We start from the raw sequence: 26,602 nt of genomic DNA, 5'->3' as shown, positions 1-26,602 counted from the left end.
CCCAAATGGCCCTGACAGTTGTGGTTCAGTGACCTTCTCTTCTTTTAGCAGATGAGCCCAGGAGGATCTCTCCACAGTAGAATGCGGATTTTCAACTTTCATGCTTGACTCATCTCAAGTGATCAATTCCCCTCCCCCCCCCCATGGCCCCGACAGTTGTGGTTCAGTGACCTTATCTTCTTTTGGCAGATGATCCCAGGAGGATCTATCCACAGTAGAAAGCAGATTTTCAACCTTCATGCTTGGTTCATCTCGAGTGATCAATCCACCTGGACCATTTTTCCAGCAATTTTGCTAACTGTATGATCCAGGCTAGGAGGCAATCTACTTATAAGGTTTAAGATGCAAAGTTGAGAATCTTTTGAAATTGGTACAGTAGGAAAAATGTTAATCCTAGCAGTCCCCCTTTAAATGCAGATGCAGATCCTCTTCTAAGTGTTTTTGAAGAAAGAAAATATATGTACCCTATTAAGGGCTATAGGGCTTCTCTTTCTAACATTCAAGTTCTCTAGGGGTATTGCAATTCGATTGGACAATAATCTTTCCGATCTTTTCAGGTATTGTGAGCTTCAGAGACCAATATCTCACTCACTTTAATCTTTCATGTGTTCTTTGGGCATTGTCAAAGTAACATCCTGAACCTTTAAGAGAATCTTGCCCTTGGACGGTTTTCCGGCACCTCTAGGCATCAATAAGGCGTGAGCTTCATGCCTTGTCAGTGGAAAAGGATTGTTTATGGTTCAGTGGTAATTGTGATTTGGTAACACTTCTTTGCCAACCAGGTTTCTATTTAAGAATCAACTACTTTCAGTAGCACCGCCTCCTATTGAGATCCCTGATATCATTTTACCTGTGCTGGGAATGATAAAGAAAGGCTTTTTTGCCCAGTTAGGGCTTTTAGCTCTAATTTGGCTACCTGTTGATGGAAAAGGGAAGGATCAGAAGCATCTGTTCCAACCTATTAAGGGTCGCTGATATTTCTAGATGGATTTTGCTGACCATTAAGAGATCTTATCAGTCGGTCTTTGTGAGTGACCTTTCATGGGAATTAAAACCCATGTAGTTGAGGCTATTGCTACACCTCGGTCCTATGAATCGCTCCTTTTTGGATGATGTAAGAACAACTTATGGGGTCCCACACTACTTTCTTCATTTATCATCAAGCTTTAGTGCATCAGAGTGAAGGAATTTTTGTGATTGGCCCTGTGGTGACAACACAGCATGTGGCTCAACCTTTTGCTAGTTAACACTCTGAATGTACGGGTAAATGCAATTGTTTTTCAGATGTATTGCAGTGGTTAAAATGTATTGGTGGGGAAGGAGTGAACTAGTTTTAAATATATAATACTTACCTGCTACTGTTGACAAAGATTCCCTCCTCCCAGCCAGATTTGTATGTCTGGTACTCAAAAGAGGAAGGTATTGGCTTTGCTAAGAGTTAAACTTGGAACATATTCTTAATTAGATATGACTTGGGACTAAGAGTCTTGGAATACGAGAGCAATGCAGTAGTTGCAGGTAAATATTACATAAGTAAAATCACCTACCCCCATTACATTATCAGAGCAATTTTTGTGAAAATGTTTATAGGTTCACAGCAATTTTATTTGAAAATGTTAATCAATTCCAGTAAATAATAAATTAAAACTTTTTTTTTTTATTATTGCAGTGGATAAGAAAAGACCACTTTCCACAACCATCTGCACATTCATTGAAAGTCAGTGCATGTTATAAACCAGAATAAACTATAATTCAAATTTTGTTCTGCTTCAGGGTGATGTTGAGGAGGATGAAATGGTTCCAGACAAAGAGTCAGACATCAAGCCACGCTTCCATAAGACTCGATCACACACACAAAAACATGTAGAGGGAGAAGAGGTAATGGTTTCGTTAAAAATAGGGGTTTTGAACCAACCAGTTCACAGGTCTAGCAAAACAGTCCCTTCATCCAGCCCCCACTTTCTTTTCAGACCTGGGTATAGGATGATTGGCTTAAAATGATCACTTGCCCTTCCACTTGCCTCAGAATGATGTAATATTTTGACACATATCCACTTGCTATAATCTAAGACAGAAATAAAGATAGCTAGTCTTTACTGACCTGTTTTTCTTTGCTTTTCTCTGAAAAAAAATAGTTTGTACATTGCAGTGTGCTTCAGAAAAATTATAGAACTCTGTTTTCCTAAAAATTTAAATCTACTTTATTTGTAGTAGTGTTTTCTCAGGTCCTGATGTCAGCCTGTACGCATTACCATAATATTTGGCTTTATGTTCTTCTTCAGTGATTCCATTTCAATTAATGCAGTGTTTTGTCTGTCCCATTTCAGTCATAATCTTGGGTTCTCAATAACAATAACTACAAGTTTCATGATAAGTAAACATCACAGTACAGAGGATACTATAGCAGTTGCTGAATATACACATCGTAGGTCAGTGGTATCAGCAGCTAGCAACTCTGTGCTAATGGATTAAAATAATAGTACCAAAAAATGGATGTTTAATTGGCAATCATTTGGTCAGGTTCTGATTGATCTAGTCAGTCACAGACACATTACACGATGTATGTATGAGCAAAGGACACACAAATCTGAGCAGTTCATTATTACTTCTGAAAGAAGAGTGAATGATAGTTACAGACAACCAATAAAATTATTATAAAAATATTTTTCCTACTTATGTATTAAGTACTTACTTTGTAGACAGATTTCATAGCTTTATGTACAGCTATGGAGATAATGGTGAGGAACCTACCAATGGAGTTGAATATTTATCTTTTACCAGAAGTTCACAATAGATACGTATTTGATTCAGAAGTATTTTGTTGTTTTTTAGCTATGTAAGAGTTTTTGTTTTGGTCCTGCATCTATTATCCTTTATCTGGCATCTGTTATTAGTTAATTGTTGTTGCTACACTTACTTAGCCCTCAGTTTTATTACACAGTTTGGCTTGTCCTATATGAAAATGGCATCCCTCAGACATTCTATATGGTTAGCTGTCTTAATTTTGTATTATTGCAACTTTTCATGAACATCTAGTCATCATAACATGCAGTTTTCACCAAGACACATTTTTAGGTATGTATTTCGTCCTGACTTAAAATAGTGCCCATCTGATCTCTAATTTCATCACCTTGTCTGCAGTCTTAAAATACCTTTCCTTCGGAAGAGATGACCACATTGATATGGAGTTTTCATGGGAACATGTGTTGATGGTCCCAAATAAAAATGATGCCAATTTGAACTCCAATATAGCATGCTTGTTCTCTTGAAAATCTTGTTATCACTCTACTTGCAAGTGGATAGCTGTAAATGGAACGTTGTTTTAATGGGAACAGTGATAGCTCATTTGGCAGAGCTTCAGACTTGTAATCTTAGGGTCATGGGTTTAATACCCATATTGGCCAGCTATGGTTGGCAGCCTCAGCATGTCCTTGGGAAAGGCTCTTGACTCCCATTTCCTCAGCATGATGTAGCCAAATTAAGTGTTACAAGTGATATATTGATGGGATTTCATTGTAACAATTTCCTTCAAGGTGAAGTTCATGCTAGATGAAAATGGGACCATGTGCTTAGTGGCATCCACCTTGTTATTACAATTCCTCTTGAAGAGAGGCTTATATTAACTTTGGAACTGAAACTTCTCTTACAACTTGTAGTCAGTCCTTAGTGAAAATGGTGCTGTCTGATTTTCAAATGCTATCAATCTGATCATATTAACCCTTTCATCACTATGGACCGGTTTTCTGGTCATTGGGAAATAAGTCCGTAAACACTATGGACCGCTTTACCGGTCTGTGGCAGTGTTCTTCTCTAACGTTATAGTACCCGGCTATATAAATTTTGGGATACCTCTAATAACTTCTTACTTGTAATGTAGATATTATATTTGGATTATCTCATGAGTTTAGCTCGTATACAACTAGAAATATCGAACTTTTAATGAGTTTTCCGAATAGTGAAATTTGTATACAAAATGGCGGAGTTCGAAGAAAGTGAGTGAAGTGTTAGATTTTGAATTATCAGAGGATTTTTACCAATTTCGACCTAGTAAAGTTGGATGAAAATGAGAGAAGGCGTCTGGAGAGGCAATGAAATGAGCTTGTGGGTGACAGTGATGACAATGAAGAGGATGTTGAAGGTTTTGAACCGGAGGAAGTGTACGCTCCACATAATTTTGTTTGGACAAAGTTGGAAAACCAAAGAGATTTGTTTCAGTTTTCTGAGAAAGTTGGACCCACCCGAGTGTTAGATGGCTCCTGGAGAGCTTTGGAATATTTTCAAATATTCTATTCAGATGAAGATTTTGGAAACATTGTCCGTCTAACGAATTTGAATGCGACGATCAAGCATGACAGGCGATACAGGTGTGTGGACCGATCTCACCTTGGATGAAATCAAGGCATTTTATGGAATTTTAATTTCTGTCTGTCACATACCTGAAAGAAAGACGTGTGTTGCTAATGGAATTATTCATGAGTACATCTAGGGTCAATTGAACAAGTTTTGGGAACTTTTCTAAGAAGTAAATATATAATTACTTGTATTTTACCTGTTGTGTTACCTGTTTGCACCTGTATTTTAACAGTTGTAATATATATGCACATTTAGTCAATTAGTCATAAAATGTGATTTTTAACCTTGATTTTGACACCTAATCCAGCCAGATATCTTTAAAATTGGCAAAGTTATGTTATTTCAAAATCAACAAGTCATTTTGCTTTACAACTCCAAAGTTACTTAGTGTTGAGGACTCTCTGCCCCCCAAAGTTACTTAGTGATGAAAGGGTTAAAAACCTATTATCACTGCTCACACTTACTATTATAGATACAGGTCTTGACTACTTGCAGCAAAGATCCTGGTCTCCTGTCACATTATGTGATGAGCATTATAAAAGATTTATGTCCTGTTGGCAGCATATGCAATGGCAAATCTAGGTCTTGACTGTTTGTGATATAGACTCTAATCCGATGCCATATTATGCAATGGTAGATCAAGGTCTTTACTACAGTATAGACCCTGCTTTTACTGTCACATGCAGCAATAGATCTAGGTCTCCATTTTACAGTTGAGACCGCTTTGGTGGCCTAGTGGTTAGAGCGTCTGCCTTGGATGCGGGAGGTCATGGGTTTGATCCCTGGCCAAGTCGTACCAAAGACTTACAAAAATGGTACTAACAGCTGCCTCGCTTGGCGCTCAGCATTAAGAGGTTAATGTTAGGACTGGTCGGCCTGGTGTCAGGATAATGTGACTGGATGGGACATCATGCTACATGTCTGTGGCATGATGCAACCATCACTATAAACTGCCACACTGCAGACATAGCGATATGACTGAAAAATTGTAAAAGCTATGTTTAAAATCCAAATCACATACACCCATTTTGCAGTCTGATTTTTTTTTTATACATGGATAAATAATAATTTAAGATTAAGTTTTACCTATTAATGTTTTTCAGGATGGAGAAGTCTCAGATGATGATGGATTTGATGATGAAGATAGCTTGTCAGACTGGAACCTGCGTAAGTATTGTCAGCAAACACTTGTATTCTGGCCACACATTCTTGGCACAGGTTGGGAATAATATTCAGACTTTAAACTGCAAAAGTCCCAAACCTTTGCCTCTTTGTAACCTTTGAGTTAAGATTATGTCACTGCTAGGATTATCTTTTTTCTAGATTCTAGTATTCTACTGACCTAGATATACTTCAAGTATAATATATTTTGAGGGTTTCAAGTTGGAGTTTGAGCTATGTACTTGATACTTATAAGAATATGTGTAGTTGTGCATTGAATAAGGATATGGTTTTTTGATTCTTCAAAACTATAAAATATTGGCAGAACAAAAAAGGAACAAATTGTAGGGAGAATATATTTAATGCTCAGGAGAGATGATACATATCATTGTGGAATATAGTTCATTCATGAAATTCTTGAAGGTTTTAAGAAACAGAATTATGAATTTTATGTTCTTCATGGCAAAAGCAACTCATGTTTGTCAGATTGTTACAGGGCAAATATGTCTGTCAATATTAACATTATAAATAATAAATTTGACTAATGTAAGGCGTTGTTTATAAATGCACTTTATGTTGTGTCATTCCGATCTTCCAGGAAAATGCTCTGCTGCGGCATTGGATGTGCTGGCAAATGTTTTCCGTGAGGATGTCCTTCCAGTTCTTCTTCCCATCCTTAAGGAGACTTTATTCCACTCTGACTGGGAGATCAAAGAATCTGGTATCCTTGTCCTGGGTGCCATTGCGGAGGGTTGCATGAATGGGATGGTACCCCATTTGCCAGAGTTGATTCCTTACCTGATCAACTGCTTGTCAGATAAGAAGGCCCTGGTTCGGTCTATAACATGTTGGACATTGAGTCGCTATGCTCACTGGGTGGTGGGTCAGCCACATGACCTTTATTTGAAACCACTCATGGAAGAGGCAAGTCAGTAATTTTTTAGTCGATTTTAAACACCGTCTGTGCCAGCCTTTTTTATAATGGTTGGAAACCATTGATTAAAAAATTTATTGTCTGTTCTGCATTATGAGACAGGTAAAAATTGTATATACCTTCCTTAAGGCAGAGCATATTATGTTATCTGTCCATCCCAGACCTGCCAAATCTTACGATTTTGCCATAAGTCTTATGGCATACAAGCAGAAACTACGGGAAAATGATTGTTGCCAAAAAATCTAGATAATTGGTTCATCCAAGTTTTATTTGGATCCTGAATTCATCTTAGAATTAGTGAAATTAGTCAGGGAACCAGACTAACTTTACAGACGCTTTAAACTGCACCTATTTGTTCATGCAAAGCGTCTTCACAATGAAACTGTTGATTATATAAATTTTTTAAATTGCATCCAGAAAGCAATGCATGTTTAAGACGAAAGGGAAAACAAGTTTATAGAAAAGTGTTAATAATCAACATAGAAGAATAAAAAGGAGTATTCAGATTCTTGTGAATAAAAGCTGGAAAGGACACAATTACATTTATTGGACAACACATGCTAATTTGAGTACGTCTCATGGCGGGAGATATGATTGCCGTCATCATGTGAAATAGAAAAGAATTACCAAGAATTATGTCAAGTTGAGAGATATCAGCAAGCCACTGAGTTAAATAGGGTTTGGAACTAAAGATTGTGCAACTGTACTAGTGTAAATAAAGTCTATGTGTACTTTACAAACTTTTCCATTGAACATAAAATTTATCATCGATGCATCAAACTTACATTTTCCAGCTTTACAATAACAGTTATTGATATTTTGTTAACCTTACTGAAAACTGGTCAATCTTATGGAAGAAAATCAACTGCCTTACTGAGATGGACTCGTCAGGGTTGGGAGGTCTGCCATCCATCAATCTGTGATTTTTGTTCACCATCTGTAGTTTCCAAGCCTTGTGGTTGGTTTGCAGTAAGTGTGTAAGGAAGTAGCCTGTTTATTTTGTGTCAAAGGTTCATCTTACTATGACTAAAATTTAACAGAAATTTTATTTATTGACTTGGAGGACTGTTAATCTTGGGGTGGACTTGTAATGTGCTGTTTATGGGCCTCTTTCTATGGTAATGCCTGCCATTTGTCATGTGTTTATCAACCTAGACCCATTTCAACCAAACTTTGCAGTAAGCATCCTGGCATGAAGGTCTTTTAAGTTTGTACAAGATTATTCCTCTTTGCCATAAAATATATCTGTTGTTACTCAGCATAGAAAAACCTTCAACAACTTATGAAGAAAAAAAAACAACTGCTTAACAAAATTTGACCAAATTTGACAGAAATCCTTGCTTGAATCTGTCTAAATTTATACCAGTCATATCAGTCTGCCATTAAATATGGTCACAGTTATGCTGAGGAGCCATCAAATGCTTCTACATACATCAATCATTATATACGAACAACAAACCTAAACATTTAAGCAACTTTATCTCTTAAAAAAAATTGCTGAATAGAACATGACCAATAAAAACCTTGCAACAGATGTATTTGTAACATACTTCATGAAGAGGGAAAATGTATACAGAAAGCATCCTACTGACAGATTTCCTATTCAACTGCTTGTGCTTTTGCTTGTCAGTTATTAGCCAGATGGCCAAGTTTGTTTTCCATTGGTGATGCAGGGTTCCCACGCTACAGGGAAATCAGGAAAAAGTTCGGAGAAATGATAATATTTTCCAGACCATGAAAAGTACTTGAATTTTGAACATATTGAGGAAAATTGAGGAAAACCCAGGAGTTTTCCGCCACCACTAGTCATGTAATTGAGTCGTAACTAAACTGATTGTAAGTTAAATTTGTTGAGTTCTAACCAGAATATTTGGAGGGTGCGGTATGGATCATTTGGGTGCTTGCAGTAAACATATATGCTGAGTCAATCCAAACATGCATTGGATTAGATATGTCTAGTAGACTTTTATTTTCAAAGTCTACTTGATATCTGCATCAGTCAAGGAAGGTATGAAAACCAGTCTCACATCACAAGAGGCCAGTATTGTGGTGGCAAAGCGTAACTGCTTACCGGATGGCCTAGCAAACTTTAAACATTAGATCGAGTGATACATGCATGAAATCAATATGAAAATTACTTATTTTCTCAGAAATTGTGAGTATTAAAATTGTTATTTCCTTAATCTGCTGAAAGACGAGATAACACAAAGCAGTGATTAAATGTGACCTGGTACTTGCGATTTGCTTTGCTAGTCACATGAGTACACACATCTAACAACCCTCACTTTCAAATGTTGTAGAGTAAGAAGAAAAAAATTAAATGAAAGTCGTATACTGATTGTAATAAAAATACAAAAGTGGAAAAAAACCAACCAATTTTCCATATATATATTCCAAGAACAACTTCTGGAGTTTTATCATGCGACTACCACATTGATATATGCTATCTGCTCGATAAATCAGACTGGCATGATTGCTGGTTTTTACAAAGTATCTGACTTTCATTTTATATAATTGAATTTCTGTACAATAACATTAAAAAGGAGTTTTGTTGACATCACATGACTATTGGACTTCCAAGGTCGTCGTTTGAGATTTGTGAAGTTATGTGACTAGTAATGCAAATGGCAAGTACCGGGTTAGGTTTCATCTGTGCCATAGTTTTGTTTAGTCTGTCAGAGGATTAAAGACATAATGATTGTAATACTTGCCATTTCCGAGAAAATAAATAATTTTCCTATCGATTTCATGAATGTATAAGTCGATATAACATAAGTTTAAATTTTCTAGGCCCACTGGTAAGCAACTACCAAATGTCGCTGCTGCACGTTGGTAGCAAATTCCAAATTTTCGATATGCAATTGCAGTGACCCCACACCCCAACCTAAATGTCCAAATATGAAAAATGGGGTGGAAATATTCGGATTAACCAAATTTGTAGTCCAAATTGTTAAATCTTGGAGCTGAAATGAGAAATTGTCGTCCCATGTATTATATATTAAAAACAATACAAGCGGGGGCCCCGAGTGGTCTAAAGCGATCTTCATTACGGATCACTGCCATCTCACATCTGTCTGCGGCGGTTCGAGTCTAAGATTCAACCAATGTGGGCATGTGAGAAAGCTTGCCAGTAGCTTCTCATGGGTTGGTGGTTCTTTCCGGGGTTTTCCGGGTTCTTCCTCCACCAATAATACTGGCCGCCATGTATAGCCTATCGTGTGCGAAAAAATGGCGTTAAACCCCACAACAACAACAACAACAATACAAGCCCCTGTATCAATATAGGTTTGGGGATTGGTTTAACGAATTCCAAGAAGACAAGTTGATTTTACTGAAAATTAAGCCCTTGTTTATACAACAGTATATAATTTTGAAGAAATTTTTTCAAAATTTAAATCAACCCTTTTTGAAAATGTTTTTTAAATGATGGATTTTTAACCAGATCATCATAAGAAGATTAAGTTGTTTGAAAAATCTTGTCTGAGATTTTATTGGCACAGGTAAATTCAGGGTTAAATTCTTTTGTTACAAGACAAGATTCTAATTATTTGCATTTATTTATTGTTTCTTTTTATAGGAAATGTTGCTTTCTGTGAGATGCATATATATATATATATATATATATATATATATATATATATATATATATATATATATATATATATTGCTATAGAATTCTTTAGAATTAAAGGTTTGAAAGGAAACAAAACTAATTTATGTTCATTATGTTGTTCCCACTTAGGGCTATTCCATTTATACATACCACTACCCCACGGACGGCAAAATAAAAACCTTCCATGCATGGTCATCAATAAACAGTAATCACTTCTGTAAGCCGGAAATGGACTGGTTCCCAGCACGTTGTTCTTATCTTATTTCTCACTGTGGGTTTGCCATTGGCTGGCCAAATACAGTTTGGTACTCTCCATAAATAATGCACTGTTACTTGAATCTGCTGTGAGTTGTAAGATAAAAGACCAATTCCGGCCAGTTAATGTAAACATTCTTAGAAAAGTCACGAGTTTTGAAATATTTCCTCTAAAACAATGATACCTGCATTCTCACTGATTTGAAGACAGCAAAGTTTGGATATGAAATGATAAATTATTGAAAATTGGACAAATTATTCACAAATCTCTGTGAAAATAATGGTTTTTATGGTTCTACAAATATGTCGACCTTGTAAAAGAACTACCATATTTCAAAATATTACTCTTTGTCATGGGAAAACTGTTTTGTGGAATTGCTTTTGGTTTCTGAACTACATGCATCTGCTGATCCAATGAGTTTTGTGTGGTTGAAAATTGCAGAAATTTTACAGGTGTAATATTTGACTAATTAAGGCAAGATACAACAGTAACGCCTGGGAAAGACAACAACCGTATATATATATATATATATATATATATATATATTATAGTAATGTTTTTGTTTTGTAATGTTTGTTTGAACATATAAACATGTAAAAACTTCAAATGGGTTGGCTGAGTATCCAATGATACTGTGTGTAAAAGGTGTGATATGAGACGTGTCATCTTTATATAAGACAATTAAAGCTGCATGTTCGCAGTCTGTTGGGGAACATTTTCCATGTTTACAAAAAGTAAAAGTAATTCAGGCATCTTGTGGTTTTTAAAATTTCTTTAATCCCTTCATATAAAATACATATTACCTTGTCTAACTTGAAAATAATTTTTAAAACTTACATGTATGGCCCTGCTATCAAATTTCATATATAATTTCTGGGTACTATTATTTAGGAGCTGTTAAACATATTGATCTTAAACTATGTAAATATTGTGCTTTTAATCCAAAATAAACTGTCAAGGCAATGTTTCGTCCTTAAACTTGAAAACCATAAATACCCGGTTGATTAAAAATGAACAGCTCATTTTATTATTACTATTCACAAAATGTTTTTTATTTATCATATTATCTTTAAATATAAATATTGATTAGATCCATTATATTTTATTTCTTACTATTAAGTTTAATACTTCTATTCAAGTTACAAATAATAAAAATTAATCAACATATAATTCATTTCTGTTAAAGTAATTTGTATGCATGGTAATGAATTTCCAAAAATTTGCTTCTATGCATGGGCATGGGTGTCCAAAATTCACTGCTATGACTGGTAGTGGTAGAAAAAAATCACTTCTATGGGTGGTCACCCATTTTTGAATGTGCCTTCTTCCCCTTCTCCCCCCTCCCCCGGGTATGTTTAAATGGAATAGTTTAAATACATGCCAATTTATAGGAATATACAATTTAAGTGTGATACATTGTGTTTTTTTTTTACATGATCGTCTTTTCTGACTTAGATGTTTTTGGAGAGCCTTGAAACAGAAACATCTTTAGATTCACAAAATGCGTATTTTATAATCTGAAATATTCTTTAATTCCATTCAGTAATGGTCATATGTGATCCTTTAAAAAAATTAATTTCATCCTGAAAAAATAAACCTGGAAATGACATGGAAATTTATCTTTAGATAAGCGTTGGAACCATGTGATGGCATTAGTTGCCAAAAATATTAAGTTCCATGTTAGCATTTTAGTGTCCCTTTTGGACAGATATAGACAATAATAGCTTCTTTCCTAGAAAGTCTACAATTTATTATTTTTCTCCCATTATGTAAAGAATATGTATATGCACAGGGTTTAATGGCATGCCATTTCAAACATGACTTTATAGATGTTTACTTCTAAAAGATTTAAAGATGTAATGAAAACTGAACAGGTTTACATGTAAGAATTGATTATAAAGACCTTATTTTGAACTTGCATTGTGATATGCCTGGTGATGCAGCACATTTTAAGGTCTATAATGGTGGCAAGCATGTTGTTGACCAATATGTGTGATCAAATGGTAGACTGGTATATAATTTTAATCTTACTGAGTGATATACTCACTGCTGCATTTAATGTTTTTCTTTTTGCATATGTGTATTATTTTTTTACCTGATTATAGAAGAGACTGTTAAAAATGGAAAAGGAGAGAAAAGTTTCTTAGTAATGTTTGTTTCTTTTTTTAACTCAAATTATTAAATGTTCTTTACTTTTCGTTAATACTTTAATGTTTAGAAGCAAGTGCAAGTTGCCTTTAATGAATCTCAAGACTATATTGTTTTACGATAACAATTGTTTATATATAATAACTTGACATGTTGTTTTCACTTCTTAATTGCAAACAAAACTGTATAATTATTAAAGAAAAGAAGAAAATGGACAATAGTATGGATATTAAATTGAAAATACTTGTTCACTTTTTTTTCCAGCTGCTGAAGAGAGTGTTGGATGCCAACAAACGAGTGCAAGAGGCTGCTTGCTCTGCCTTTGCCACACTGGAAGAGGAGGCCTGCACAGAATTGGTTCCTTATCTGGGGTTCATTTTGGAGACATTAGTTTATGCCTTCAATAAGTATCAGGTAGGCTGATTGCCAAATGTAAAATGAATTCCCAGTTGGAAATTTTTTTTTTTTTTTTTTTTTTTTTTTTTAATCCTAAGCTTAAACACAAAATTCTCAATTTAGGAGAGGAAGAAATTATGTTTAAAGCAATCTTAAAATGCTTGTAAAATTTGTTCAAAGTTCCTAAGTGAAGATGACAGGTAGATGTTGCTAACAAAATGATATTTAAGAATAGGTGATTGGAACATTCTTATTTTCTGTTTAGATATTTCCAACTTAGCTAGATTTTGCAGTTTTATTAGTAAACATATGCACCATCTACAAATCTGAGGAGTGATACCCATCAAGATAGTAAATGAAATGATAAATATCACAGACTCCACTTGATTAATCTAGTGATCTTTGACTTGCAATGCATGCAGCAAATAATGTGATGATCAAGATGTAGAGATTAACATGCATTAGACTCGTACATAATATTCAGCTTCTCCACACGGTGATGTACTTTGCTAATGGATTAAAAATTTTTTTTGCATGTTTATTGCTTTTCGTGGGAGATTAATTATATACAGATCTGTTAAGAAGAGAAGAGGAACATTTTTTCCCCTAGGCAATCTTTATTTCTTGCTACTTGATCTCTTATAATTTATATTTGATCACTTTTGTTGATACTTTGTGTAAGTTCCAGTGTATTGCAGTGTGATGAATCATACATTGCATTATATGCATCTGCCAGTACAATATATGCATCAGCAGAAAGAAATGCAAAGTGCATCACCGATTCACGGCTTAGTACACCTCAGAGATGCATATACACAATGACAGATACATTATGATGATTCGTTAACCTCTGCTTATGAGATCTCTGGTTCAGATCCATAGTAAAATTAGGAAGGTTTCTTCTTTGTAATTTTTAAGTCATTTAATATTTCTTCTATTTTCTTTATTTATAATCCTTCAGAATTATAAAATTCAGAGTTCCTAGGCAGGATCTATTTATCCTAGATGACTGCTGGGATTCTGCATTTATCTCCCTTATTGACTTATTATTAAATAAGGCATATACTTAAATTCCTTACAGTAGTAATTGTAAACTACTACTGTGAAATATATTTAAAGAAAGTCATCTCCCTTGAAATCTTAGTACCTAATTTTGTTTTGGTGTCATTGAACTAGTTTTCATGTACATGTTTTAGTCGCTTCTCTTTAGTATTAGTTATTTATGACATCAAAGCTAGTGTACCGAAGTAATTACATGTAAGAAAAGTAAAATAATTTGCAGATATTTAACAATCAGAAGATTACAAGAGTTGATGTAATTTATGATTTCAGCACAAGAATCTATTAATTCTGTATGATGCCATTGGAACCCTAGCAGATTCAGTGGGACACCATCTCAATAAACCAGTGAGTATCGTTATTCTCTAACACTGAAGAGCAAGCTTTATTTTGTTTGAAATATTAAGTCGAAATATGTTTTTATATGTTGACCACAAGGTAGAGTGTATTGTTATGCTTTCTGTTTCTCCACATGGTACCATTTTTGTCTGCACTTGGGCTAAGGAAGAGCCCTTTTGATTTCAGAGACTTGGAGGTCAAGGTCACTGTGACTTGTAGAAGAAGATGAGTTACTGCACAAATATTAAAGTTATCTACATTGAAGACTATTAATATGGGGCAGGCGAATAATGTGCAATAATTTTTAAAAGTATTGTTGCTTGTGAAGTTACATCTTTGTATATCCTTATCCATTAAAAAATTTTCATCACTTTTATTAATTGTATAATATAGTCCATTTATTTACAAAACATTTTTGTGTGCCTGCTTTGAACTATATGCTATGATGTTGTCTATACATGTTTATCATTTTGTTTTCTATTTCATTTTGGCACACTAACTTGATTTCCCACTATGTTATGTAGCCAAACTTGGGAAGTTGGTTGCATTAGGTGTAAGGAAGAAACATTGATTTCAGGCTTGGAAAGTCGAAGGTCATGGTCATATGGACTGAAAGAAAGAAAACCATTTGTACACAGTAATTTGACTTGTATATCCAACACATGTTTGTAAAGGGCATGCATTTGAGGTAAGAAAGACAATATAATTTGGAGTTCAAATAGTCAGTATCATAGTGAGACTCTAAGAAGAAATATGGTTTCTGTCTTAAATTCTTTATTCCCAGCTTTGATCAACTTTATGGCTGACTTGGATTTGAGGTGAGTGAGGTGTATAAAGTGGGCTGTAAAAGGTCAGAGGTCAAGGCCACATACTGAAACAAAGGAAATTATTTCAACAAAACTACTTTCATTGTTAACCATTCAGGATTTATGAACAAGATGGATATGCATGTCTTTACATGATTGGCATAACACCATCTGATTTTTATGAGTGATTCCTGTTTTCAGTGATTGGTTGCAAAGCGTGTTCCTGGGGTTTTCATGCCACAATTTGCAAAGTTTATATAGATCATGCCAATTTTTTTAGTATTTGATGTAAGTATATGGAAGCTTCCATTTGAAACTGGGTGACTGCATGGGAGATTTATAGACCTTTCATTATCCCTAATATTGGTTGAATTAGATAGCTAACTCTCTCGTACTGATATCCCTAATATTGGTTGAATTAGATAGCTAACTCTTTCTTACTGATACTTCCTGAAGAACATTTCAATCTGATTTGCCCATCCATTGTTATAAAAAATATGAATCTCCAGTGTTAGAAATGAAAGCAGATCTTGCCTGATTTGGGAGCCAAATTTTATAAGTACAAGACTTTCCGATTTGGTAAACAACAGACAAGCATCAGAACACTTTTTCCATATTGCATGAGCAACTTGTGTTTCTTTAAGTTTGTAATATGAGTTGTCAGATTTAAGGTTTGCTATGCATTTAGTGTAGAAAAGATGATAAAAATTTGTTTTTGAGTGGTTTCAGTGTAGTTCAAAGATTTTAGTATGGCTGTAATTACTGTGTTAAAAATAGTAAACTAAACTTTGCAGATGGCTTTCATTTGAGACAGGGAAAACACGGTTGATATGGTGGTTCAAAGTTCAAGGTCATAATAACTCCCAAGAAGGAAAACAGTGTCCACAAAATAACTCCAGCCCAATGCAATCAAACCATTACCAGACTAGATGTATGGCTTGCATTCATGGCAAGAAATGCACCTATATGTATTTCAGGGTCATAGGTCAGAATGACTGATGGAAAAAAGACAGATGATTACTTCTAAACAACTTGGCATTCCTGGAGTATAAAATTCAGTTTATGGTGTTCTTTAATGTACATTTGGCAGGTTTCAAAAACTAAATGCACAGGAGGCATATGTTCTTAAGGAGCTAATTTAAGCTTAAGTTTTTCTTTCATGATCATAGAATGGATATGATATACTTATTACAGAAAAATATTAATATATGCATTCTTGATTAACAGTAATTGTTTGGTGAAGAATGATTTTGGGCAGACATGATGAAAAATAACGAACTCTCTCTTACTGATACTTCCTGAAGAACATTTCAATCTGATTTGCCCATCCATTGTTATAAAAAATATGAATCTCCAGAGTTAGAAGTGAAAGCAGATCTTGCCTGATTTGGGAGCCAAATTTTATAAGTACAAGACTCCGATTTTGTAAACAACAGACAAGCATCAAGTTTGGCTTAAGATCATGTAGCCTATTCCAAATTAGATCTTGTTTACGCTAAGTATAAACTTAACTTTCAACATTTTTTTTACCCACCAAGAAGACAGAGCATATATTGTTGTGAGGTTTGTCCATTCATCCGTTCATGTGTCTTTTACCCTTTTTTTGCATAATTACTTTACTAAACTTTGTAATTGGCTTTGCTTTTGGGGTGGGTGATGGTGAAAAGGTCTAAGGTCAAGGTCACTGACAAACAAGTTTTCTGCACAATAACATCAGTTCTACATCACAGACCTGGAGTGAACTATGTGGATTATGTGTTCTTGATTAAGGAATGAGCCTGTTGATCTTTGACAATATGTCAGAGATGACTGTCACTAAGACCAAAAGAATGTTTCTGAAAAAGAATTTGACAGGCAGGCATGTAATGCATTGTTTATGGTATTCTTGCTCTGTATATGTTTCCATGTCCATGGATCTGTACTATATATCGGCTAGCTGAGGCTGTTTGCACATGTATCAGACTGCTCTTTTCTAGACTGTGAGCTAGATTTATCACTTGTTAAGATGGCCACTTTATGTTGGAACCAGCAGTTCAGCACAGTTAGAAAGGAATTTTGCCCTGAATTGCATGTGTTCCTTTTAGTTGGAAAATTTATTATGTACCTGTCACAAGAAAGTGTTCGTCTAAATTTTAATGTGCCATTTGGAAGAGAGTTGATAATTTTCATTTACAAATGACAATTTTGGTTACAAATGGAAGCATTTTAATATCATTGATCTGTAAATTATCAGCACTGCGGTTTTTTAATCAAAATTACCTTGTTCTTTTAATTAGAATTCAGTCTACCACTGATGAACCTCCATAGTGGATTCCTTGTTCAGACAATGGGGAGGCTTATCACAAAAGAGCTTAAAACTCCCTTTTTATGTCACCCTAGTTTCAGATCAAAGAGTTTGTGCAGTGGAATTTTTCAGCAAGTTTTCTTTTTGCTTTGATGATTCAGCAAGTACTCCAGAAAGCATGGACTGTCACCATAGAGCACATCTTGATAGCTCCAATAATCTTGGTTCCATGATCTTTTATCCCTGCTGATAGACCCGCCCAGGGCATGTTATCATTGGAAGTACCTTCTGTCTCAACACAGGGGCTTCCTCATGCGCAACAGTTGGTATATTCTCCACCATCAGGCTTGATTAATCTTCGATTTATCCACCAGTTCAAGTTCTCAAGAAAACTTCCATTCTGAAGAGAATGTTCACTTTCTATTATCGAGGCACGGATCAGGAAAACCACTAGTCCTCTTGGGATAAAAATTTGCGAAGTACAATGGGCTGAGTAGATGTAGATTTACAAATTAATCAGAGTGCATTTTCTAACCTTGACGCATTCCAGTGTTCAGCATCACTTACCATTTGTCGTGTGTCATTTATAAATAAACTTTGCCTACTTATTATGAAAGGGTGCAGTTTTCTCCAGGCGACATTTGACAACCAGGTTAACATTTTGATATTCTTTGTCTTGTGACTTCTCCCAGATCTAACTGATGAAGATGTGTGATAGCTCATTGAAAAGCAAAATGATGATACCTCGATTACTGAAAGTAGTATAGCTGAGAAGTGTGCTGTATTGAATATAATGAGTACAGGGACAAGTAGCTTTTGCAACTCGATCATCCCAGAGATGAATATTGTAGGGGTTATAGGGTATTCCTATCAAAATTTTAGTCAAAGGCTGACCATTTTTTCAGATTCTTGCATTGCCAACTACAAATTGCTAGGCTGAAGGCATTTATTCTTTTGGGCCTGTGACACAAAATGGAGCTGAATTGGATACTAACCTGTAGTAGTAGGTATTCCTAATTTTGAAGACCTTGTCATTGCTACTCTTGTACCAAATGGGGGGTTTTGTTAATAGACTAAATAAAAATGCTGCCAGTCTGACATTGAATATGACGGCCAACATTTTGTCACAACTGATTGAACAGAAAGTAATACTGATGTCGGGTTTTCTGTTCATTTGTACTTGCATGAAAATGGTGCCTATCAAATGTCCAATATTTCCACTACAGCAATCTTATTGAAAATCCTGTTAATGCTACTCTTTATAGTCATATCTTGAAAATACTCTTCAAATGGTTTCACCAAACTTTTTGCTTCAGAATGAAAACGGTGAGTTATGCATCCAGTATGGCTGCCATGATGATTGTCATAAAAATCTTCATGTTGCTACTCCCTTTTTCAATGTGTGATTGTATGACATGGGTTTTTCACTGAAAGATTCCTAATGATGTCCACATTGACCTAAATGAAAATGGCATCAAACAAACATTAAAATATATTTACCACAGCAGCTGATTTGAAAATCTTGTTATCGCTGAGGTATATCATAGATGGTTTAAACACTCAGAAGTTAAAAATAAGAAATTACTTATCTTGAATTCGTGGAAATTCTTTTTGCCAAATAGTGCATCATTCCCTTCAAGGGACTTGCTAAGATGTCTGCTTTTACACTGTCTAGTATCATAACAGCCATGCATTATGTTAGTAAAATTAAATGACCATTCAAGTTTTATCTTCGGTATACATTACAGAATCTTATGACACTGTACCAAAAAGACATAAGAGCAAAGATCAAATTAAATACACTCATATTTAAGTGTCATAAAGTTAGTAAAAGGGTGCAGTTTTCTCCACGTGGCATTTAACCATCAGCTTTATATTGTGGCTGGGGTGTTGTGGAACCAAGTGGAGATAACCCACATTAAAAAGCATGTTTGCTCAGGGTCTTCGGGTTGATCAGACCCTAATCACATTTTTTGCAAACATAAGCCATTTAGAGTAAAAGTTTATAGGTGTACAATCAGCACAAAATTGACTTGAAACTTGATGTTCATTTAATTTGTATTTTTTTTTTCATTTACAGGAATATGTTAATTTGCTGATGCCTCCTCTCATTCAAAAGTGGAACATCTTGAGAGATGAAGACAAAGATTTATTTCCTCTTCTGGAGGTAAGAAAAGACACATCACATAGCAGATCCCACCTTAAAAGACTGAGTAATATTGAGCCCATTTTCAGAAAACTACAGTCCATTGCAACAAATTTTGAAGATAAAAGCTTTTCTTCTAAGGACCAAACATTTAATTCATCGGGGGGGGGGGGGGGGATTGTCAAACAAAATGGGATAGCACACAAATAGCTTGAAAAAAATATTCTTGATCTGCTTTGTAAGAAAAAGAACCATTTATTTTCATATTAGTGGGACTTAGGTGAAAGAGAAATATTCTGGCTTAAAAGAAAATCTATGGCCCCCACCTATAAAACTTAAAATGTTTGGTTCCTAACTAAATATAGTGAAAATTAATTTGCACAAAATATACACCAGTCTAGGCAAAAAATGGGGCAATCCATTGGTGTCCTGTGCTTTTCAGGCAGTAATGGTAATGTGTAAATAAGGTAGGGCAGTCTCCAATTACTTGAAACTCGTGCATAAATGAACTGACATAGAGATCAGTAGAGAACATGCAGCTGTACTGAGCCCATCCATATTTAACTCCATTGTTGGCAAAACCAAGTGTAGATCATGTGATCTCTGCAAGTGTTGTCACCAGATTTTTTAGTTTGCCCCCCCCCCCCCCCATGTATTACATCCAATTCGAAATTAAAACAAATCTTATTAACACATTACATGTTTATAATCTGCAATGTGTGAGTCCTGGTTTTGAAACCTCTATGTTGCTGAGTGTAAACAATACTTATTTGTATACTGCAACATAGAGGTTCCAGAAAAGCTAATGATGAGCTGGACTGTCTGTGTGGATTTTGCTAGTAAGAAAGTCTTGTTTGCATATTTGTCAAGGTACAATGAAGACACTAATTACATGTGTTTAAAACTGGTGTCATGGGGAATTGACCGGTTCCACACAAATTAATTTGCTTATCATTTTATACACTGAAATCTGTTTCATCAAGACCTTTACTAACTGTCATTTGTTCTATTAGAACTATTTGATTCCCTGTCATCAGCGTATCATAAAAGTAACCTTTCTATTCAGAATGACTGCCAATTAACTTAACTGATTGTAATGGTTTGTGGCAGAGAAAGTTTATTATTTTTTGTCCATGTTGTTGATCAATATCATGAGTAAAGATTCTCTCAAGTGATGTTTAATCTGTGCATGATGCTTCCTGAGTGTTGCACATTGTATTCGTACTGTCTGATGAGAGAACATCCTCTTGAAATTTTTAAAAATATTTTTGTCAAAATTGTCTAGAGGAAATGATACTATCATTGTTTTTTTTAAATTTTTAATGTAAGAAGTATGAAGTTTAAAGATAATTGAAAACAAAGATATATTTGTGGTATTCCTGTTTATGAAGGTAAAACTTTAATGTGTTTTTATAGAAATGGTTGCGGGTAGAAAAATGTTATGGTTTGTGATCTTTGTTGTTTGTGAAGACAAGCAGGTAATTACACAAGCCAAATTTCCATTCAGTTCGAGCATTATATCACTGACCTAACCGTAACTTCTGCTTTATTGGGTTGTCAGGCTCAAAAGTCATGATTCCAATTTAAAACATCTTTTAAGTTTGGGAGCATAACAGGTTTTGAGTTCAACTTTTGAGTAATTGACCTGTTGCCAGAACAGAATTTACCACAATGACTGGTTAGAAGAGCCTTTAACCTTTTCATATGAAAAATAATTCAGTAGAACTAAACAAATTTTAAATTAACATTGAAAATTGCATAATTAATGGGCAAAAGTTTGTGCAATTATATTATCTTTGTGCAGGGCTTGAATTTAACACAAATTTCTTTGTAGCCAGAAGGACTAGTATATTGAGAAATTTACTAGTCCTGCCAAATCCTTAATAGTCCTGTTCACGAAACAATGTCACACAGCTTTCATGTACGTTTACCGATTCATTTTTAAAATTCGAAGAACCTGCAACAAAACGGGGTGTTTTCTGTGTGTGTTTTTGCGAAATGCATACACCAGTTACACCACATAACGTTCCTTTCCTCGTCATAATTTAGCCATTCCCTGTCTTTTGTCCATTTCTTCTGAAACTTTCCATTACACTTTTCCCATCATAAGAATTATTTCTCATCATTCTCATTCAACTTTTGCTCTTTTTTTTTCGGGTGGCTGAACACTTTCTATCAAATGCCACATTTTGCCTGTCTTATAAGGAGGGAATTGTGCCTTGTTTTGAAATATGAGATGTTATAGTATAGCTGACTCGAATTATTTCAAGCAAGAAAAGGAATGGCACAGTATTTTTTACATGAGAAAGTCAGAGCAAGAAACACGTTTCAAAACACGTGTCTTTGCCCCCTCCCACAATAAAATGGCCTGTCCCTAACAAAGACTTCAGCGGATGTTCTGCATGATCAAAGCAGTGGCTATTGTAAACACTGTTATAAAATATTAGCATCAGAAGATAGTGATAGTTTCAGCTTGGAAAAGGTGTGTTCCCATCAAACAAAGCCATCTGACACTTGGCGCATTGTATTTACAGCTCCAGTTATGGTATCATAAGTCATAAGTTTGGTAATTGTTCCTAATTAATCGAACCTCAGTGTATTGTTAAAATTAATAATAAGGCGTAAAATTTTCAAATTTTAGATGCCTATGCTCAGAGATTTTAATTCCCAACAAATGTACGGCATTTTGCTTGGATATCTCCACATGTATTCAATTATTTGTTCATTCTTGTAAGGGAAAAAATATAAAAACTATTCTTGTCATCATAGAAAAAGTAGTTGTATGGAAAGGATGTGTCAAAATGTAAAATATGTAGTTTCCTGTTTGTGACTGTTGGAGCGTTTGGGTAGCAAGCCAAAAAAAAAAAAGAACCTTAAACAAAAAAAGCGTGCAAACTAATTTCTTAAATAGTTTTTGCTGTGTTCTTTTGTGTGGTATAGCGCTTTGTAGTTTGTTACTGTGGTCGAGTGAATAAAGTATGATGCGTCAATTTTTCATGAAGTCAGATTAATTAGGATCAGTTGCCAAACTTCTGTTTTCAATGACGGGACCATAATTTACGCTGTTAAGTGAAATGCACAAAATTGAATGGATTATTGTTATAGAAGCGCACCTTTCTAAGGCAGAAATTGACTTCATCTTCTTGTGCTAATATGTTATGACTGTGTTTACAATGGCCACTGCTTTGATTCTACAGAACATCTGCTAAGTCAAGTCTTTATTTGGGAATGGCGTAAACAAATGCTGACTATTGATAACCGAAACTTACTAGCCCATCGGACTATTAACGTTATGAAAGTTACTAGTCCACAGGAAATCTGCTAGCCTTGGGCTAGCGGATTACCGCTAATTTTGAGCCCTGTTGTGTCTAACCATATTTATGTTGGATCGGGCAAACAAGACTCCATGCATGTATTTATGTAATGAATTGCACATAGCATTTGCTTAAGATTGATTATTAGTCCAGATGCAGTTTAAAAACGAAGGAAGTGACTGATATCTGGAACTTGGTGATTTATCATATGATAAATGTCTGCATGATACAGTAGTTGTAATCAATGGACATTATTTTAGCAGACAAGAAAATTGTAGAAAACCATGAAATGGTTTGGCTATACAATGGTTGAGTCAAATCCAATAATGCTGGCAAAAGTAAATATTATTGGATAAATGCCAGTCATTGTATGTGTTTGAATATCTTGAATAACTGTGCTCACACTGTCCAAATGACATCACCAAGTTTATGTTGGAGTTAAAATCGGTTATGTGCACATCGGATGTATGACATCCAATTGGAAATGAAAACAAAAGATAACCACATTGCTTATTGATAATCTGTGATGTGTGAGTCTCGTATTTAAAACCTCTACTTCACTGAGTGTAAACAGTATTTATTTTTATGTCATAACATAGAATTTCCTTAGAAGCTTAAATTGAACTGGAATGTCGGGGTGGATTTTGGTAGTATGGCAGTCCTTTTACATAGTTGTCATGGTACAATGAACACACTAATTACATGTGTTTAAAATTGGTGTCATGGGGAATTGACTGGTTTCACACAAATTAATTTGCTTATAATCATTGTATACACTGAAATCTGTTTCATCAAGACCTTTGCTGTCATTTTTTCTATTAGAACTATTTGATTCCCTGTAATCAGTTTATTATAAAAGTAACCTTTCTACTCAGAATGACTGCCAAGTAACTTGACTGATTGTAATGGTTTGTGGCAGAGAAAGTTTATATTTTGTCCATATTGGTAATCAGTATCATGAGTAACAATTCAAGTCTTCTCTCAAGTGATGTTTAATTTGTGCATGATGCTTCCTGAGTGCTGCACATTGTATTCGTACTGTCTGATGAGAGAAAATTCTTTTGAAATTTGTTAAAATATTTTTGTCAAAAATGTCTAGAGAAAATGGTAGTATCATGTTTTTTTTTTTTAATTTTTAATGTAAGAAGTATGAAGTTTAAAGACAATTGAAAAGAAAGATATATTTATGGTATTCCTGTTTATCAAGGTAAAACTTTAATGTGTTTTTATAAAAACGGTTATGGGCAACAAAAAAATGTTATGATTTGTGATATTTGTTGTTTGTGAAGACAAGCAGGTAATTAATTACAAAAGCAAAATTGCCATTCAGTTCGAGCATTATATCACTGACTTAATCGTAACTTCTGCTTTATGGAGTTGTCAGGCTCAAAAGTCATGATTCAAATTTAAAACATCTTTTAAGTTTGGAAGCATAACAGGTTTCAAGTTCAGCTTTTGAGTAATTGACCTGTTGCTAGAACAGAATTTACCACAATGACTCTTTAGAAGAGCCTTTAACCTTTTCATTTTAAAAATATTTCAGTAGAACTGACATTTTTTAAAGTTGACATTGAAAATTGCATAATTATTGGGCAAAGGTTTGTGCACTTTTATTATCTTTGTGTCCAACATTATTCATGCTAGATCGATCAAACAAGACTCCATGCATGTATTTATGTAATGAGTTGCACATAGCATTTGCTAAGATTGATTATTAGTCCAGATGCAGTTTAAAAATGAAGGAAGTGACTGATATCTGGAACTTGGTGATTTATCATATGATAAATGTCTGCATTATACAGCAGTTGTAATCAATGGACATTATTTTAGCAGACAAGAAATTTGCAGAAAACCATGCAATGGTTTGGCTATACAATGGTAGAGTCAAATCCAATAATGCTGGCAAAAGTAAATATTATTGGATAAATGCTAGTCATAATATGTTTGAATATCTTGAATAACTGTGCTCACACTGTCCAAATGACATCACCAAGTTTATGTTGTAGTTAAAATCTGTTCTGTCTGCATCAAATGTGTGACATCCAGTTGGAAATGAAAACAAAAGATAAACATTGCATATTTATGATCTGTGATGTGTGAGTCTCGTATTTATAACCTCTACTTCACTGATTGTAAACACTACTTATTTTTATGCCACAACATAGAATTTCCTTTGAAGCTAAAATTGAACTGGACTGTCTGGGTGGATTTTGGTAGTATGGCAGTATTTTTACATAGTTTTCATGGTACAGAGCACACTGATTATATTTGTCTAAAATTGGTGGGGGGGGGGTATGCATCTCATTTTCATATCCCACTTTTGTGATTACATAACATTGACTGGTTTTTCACTAATTAAATTGCATGTTGTTATTTTATACCCAGAAATCTGATTCATCAAGACTTTTGTGTAATGGCATATTGTTCTATTAGAATAATTTGAGTCCCTATAATCATCTTGTCATTAAAGTAACCTTTCTACTCAGAATGACTGCCAAACGGTTTGTGGCAGAGAAAGTTTTTTTTTAAAAGTACTGATGGACAATCATTATCATGAGTAATAATGCAAGTCTTCTCTCAAGTGATGTTTAATTCGTGCATGATGTTTACTGAATGCTGCATGTGATATTTGTACTGTCGGATGCGAGAAAATTTAATTGGAAAAAAAGTTCTATTATTTTGGTGGAAAATATCAGATGAGGAAAAGTTTGTATCATCATCAGTTTTTAGAGGATAAAGATAATTGAAAAGAAAGATATATTTATTGTATTGCTGTGCATCAAATTAAAACTTTAAAGTTTCTCAAAGGAATGGTTGTGGGCAGAAAAATGTAATAGTCTGTGTATCTTTGTTGTTTGTGAAGACAGACAGGTAATTAAAAAGCAAAGTTGCCATTCAGTCATAGTAATATGACTGAAAAATTGTTTAAGCTACATTAAAAATTCAAATCATACACATTCACTGTAACTTCTACTTTATGGGGTGCAAAAGTCAAGAATCAGATAGCATAAGTTATCAGTTTTAGTTTTTGAGTAATTGATCCATCACCAGAACAGCATTTAACACAAGGACTCGCTATGAATATTCGATTAAATTTGTTGCAGTTATATTATCTTTGTGTCTAAATGTATATGTGCTATAGCTGTCAAACTACACTCCATGCATGTATTTATGTAATGAGATGCACATAGCATTTGTTAAGATTGATCATTAGTCCAAATGCAGTTTAATAATAAAGGAAATGACTGATATCTGGAACTTGGTGATTTATCATATGATAAATGTCTGCATGCTTCAGTAGATGTGAACAGAAGATAATTGTTATTTTAGTGGACAAGGAAATTGCAGAAAGATGTGTGATATTTTGGCTATTCATTGGTTGAGTCAAAGTAGATAATTCTGGAAAAGTAAAATTTTATTGCTGAAATATGACAAAATATCTGTTTGAATATCTTGAATAATGAAAGAAAAGGTAATGATATTTGCAACCTGTTTTTCTAAATGACCTCACTTTTGACCTCTAGGTGGCCATTGAGCCCCAATTTTTACGTTTTTTGAAATGAACACTGGCATAAAAAAGGATTCTTCGGTAAGATAAAGCCTATTTATTTTGGGATTGAAAGGTGGAAGGACATAGTCACTGACAGAAAGTAGAAAAATGGTTCCTGTATAATAATTTTACTTTATTGACCACATACATAGACCAAAGCTTGTGGCCAACTTGCTCAGAAGGTAATGAAGAAGTCAGGATTTTGGAGTCTGAATGTTACTTCTGCACACTTAGTTTTTGTTT

The 26,602-nt window shown here is 34.5% G+C and overlaps 1 protein-coding gene across 5 annotated transcripts in view; it reads left to right on the top strand.

Moving 5' to 3' along the window:
- Nucleotides 1-26,602, top strand: part of LOC149807383 (transportin-1-like) — a 123,241-nt gene that overhangs the window by 55,289 nt on the left and 41,350 nt on the right. For all 5 annotated transcript variants that reach the window (XR_016422489.1, XR_016422488.1, XR_016422487.1 and 2 more), the window contains exons 8-13: nucleotides 1,774-1,878; nucleotides 5,457-5,520; nucleotides 6,113-6,438; nucleotides 12,730-12,879; nucleotides 14,194-14,268; nucleotides 19,430-19,516. Coding sequence is in view for 2 of the 5 variants with exons in the window: in XM_089965995.1 (XP_089822121.1) it covers nucleotides 1,774-1,878; nucleotides 5,457-5,520; nucleotides 6,113-6,438; nucleotides 12,730-12,879; nucleotides 14,194-14,268; nucleotides 19,430-19,516 (807 nt within the window). In the remaining 3 variants the exon portion in view is untranslated. The remainder of the gene's footprint in view (nucleotides 1-1,773; nucleotides 1,879-5,456; nucleotides 5,521-6,112; nucleotides 6,439-12,729; nucleotides 12,880-14,193; nucleotides 14,269-19,429; nucleotides 19,517-26,602) is intronic.

Source organism: Sinohyriopsis cumingii, chromosome 1 (assembly GCF_028554795.1).
Source record: "Sinohyriopsis cumingii isolate HCF-2022 chromosome 1, ASM2855479v2, whole genome shotgun sequence".
NCBI classification, from domain to species: Eukaryota; Metazoa; Mollusca; class Bivalvia; order Unionida; family Unionidae; genus Sinohyriopsis; species Sinohyriopsis cumingii.
The sequence above is the reverse complement of the archived record's forward strand: the minus strand, read 5'-3'. Positions and strand labels throughout refer to the sequence as shown.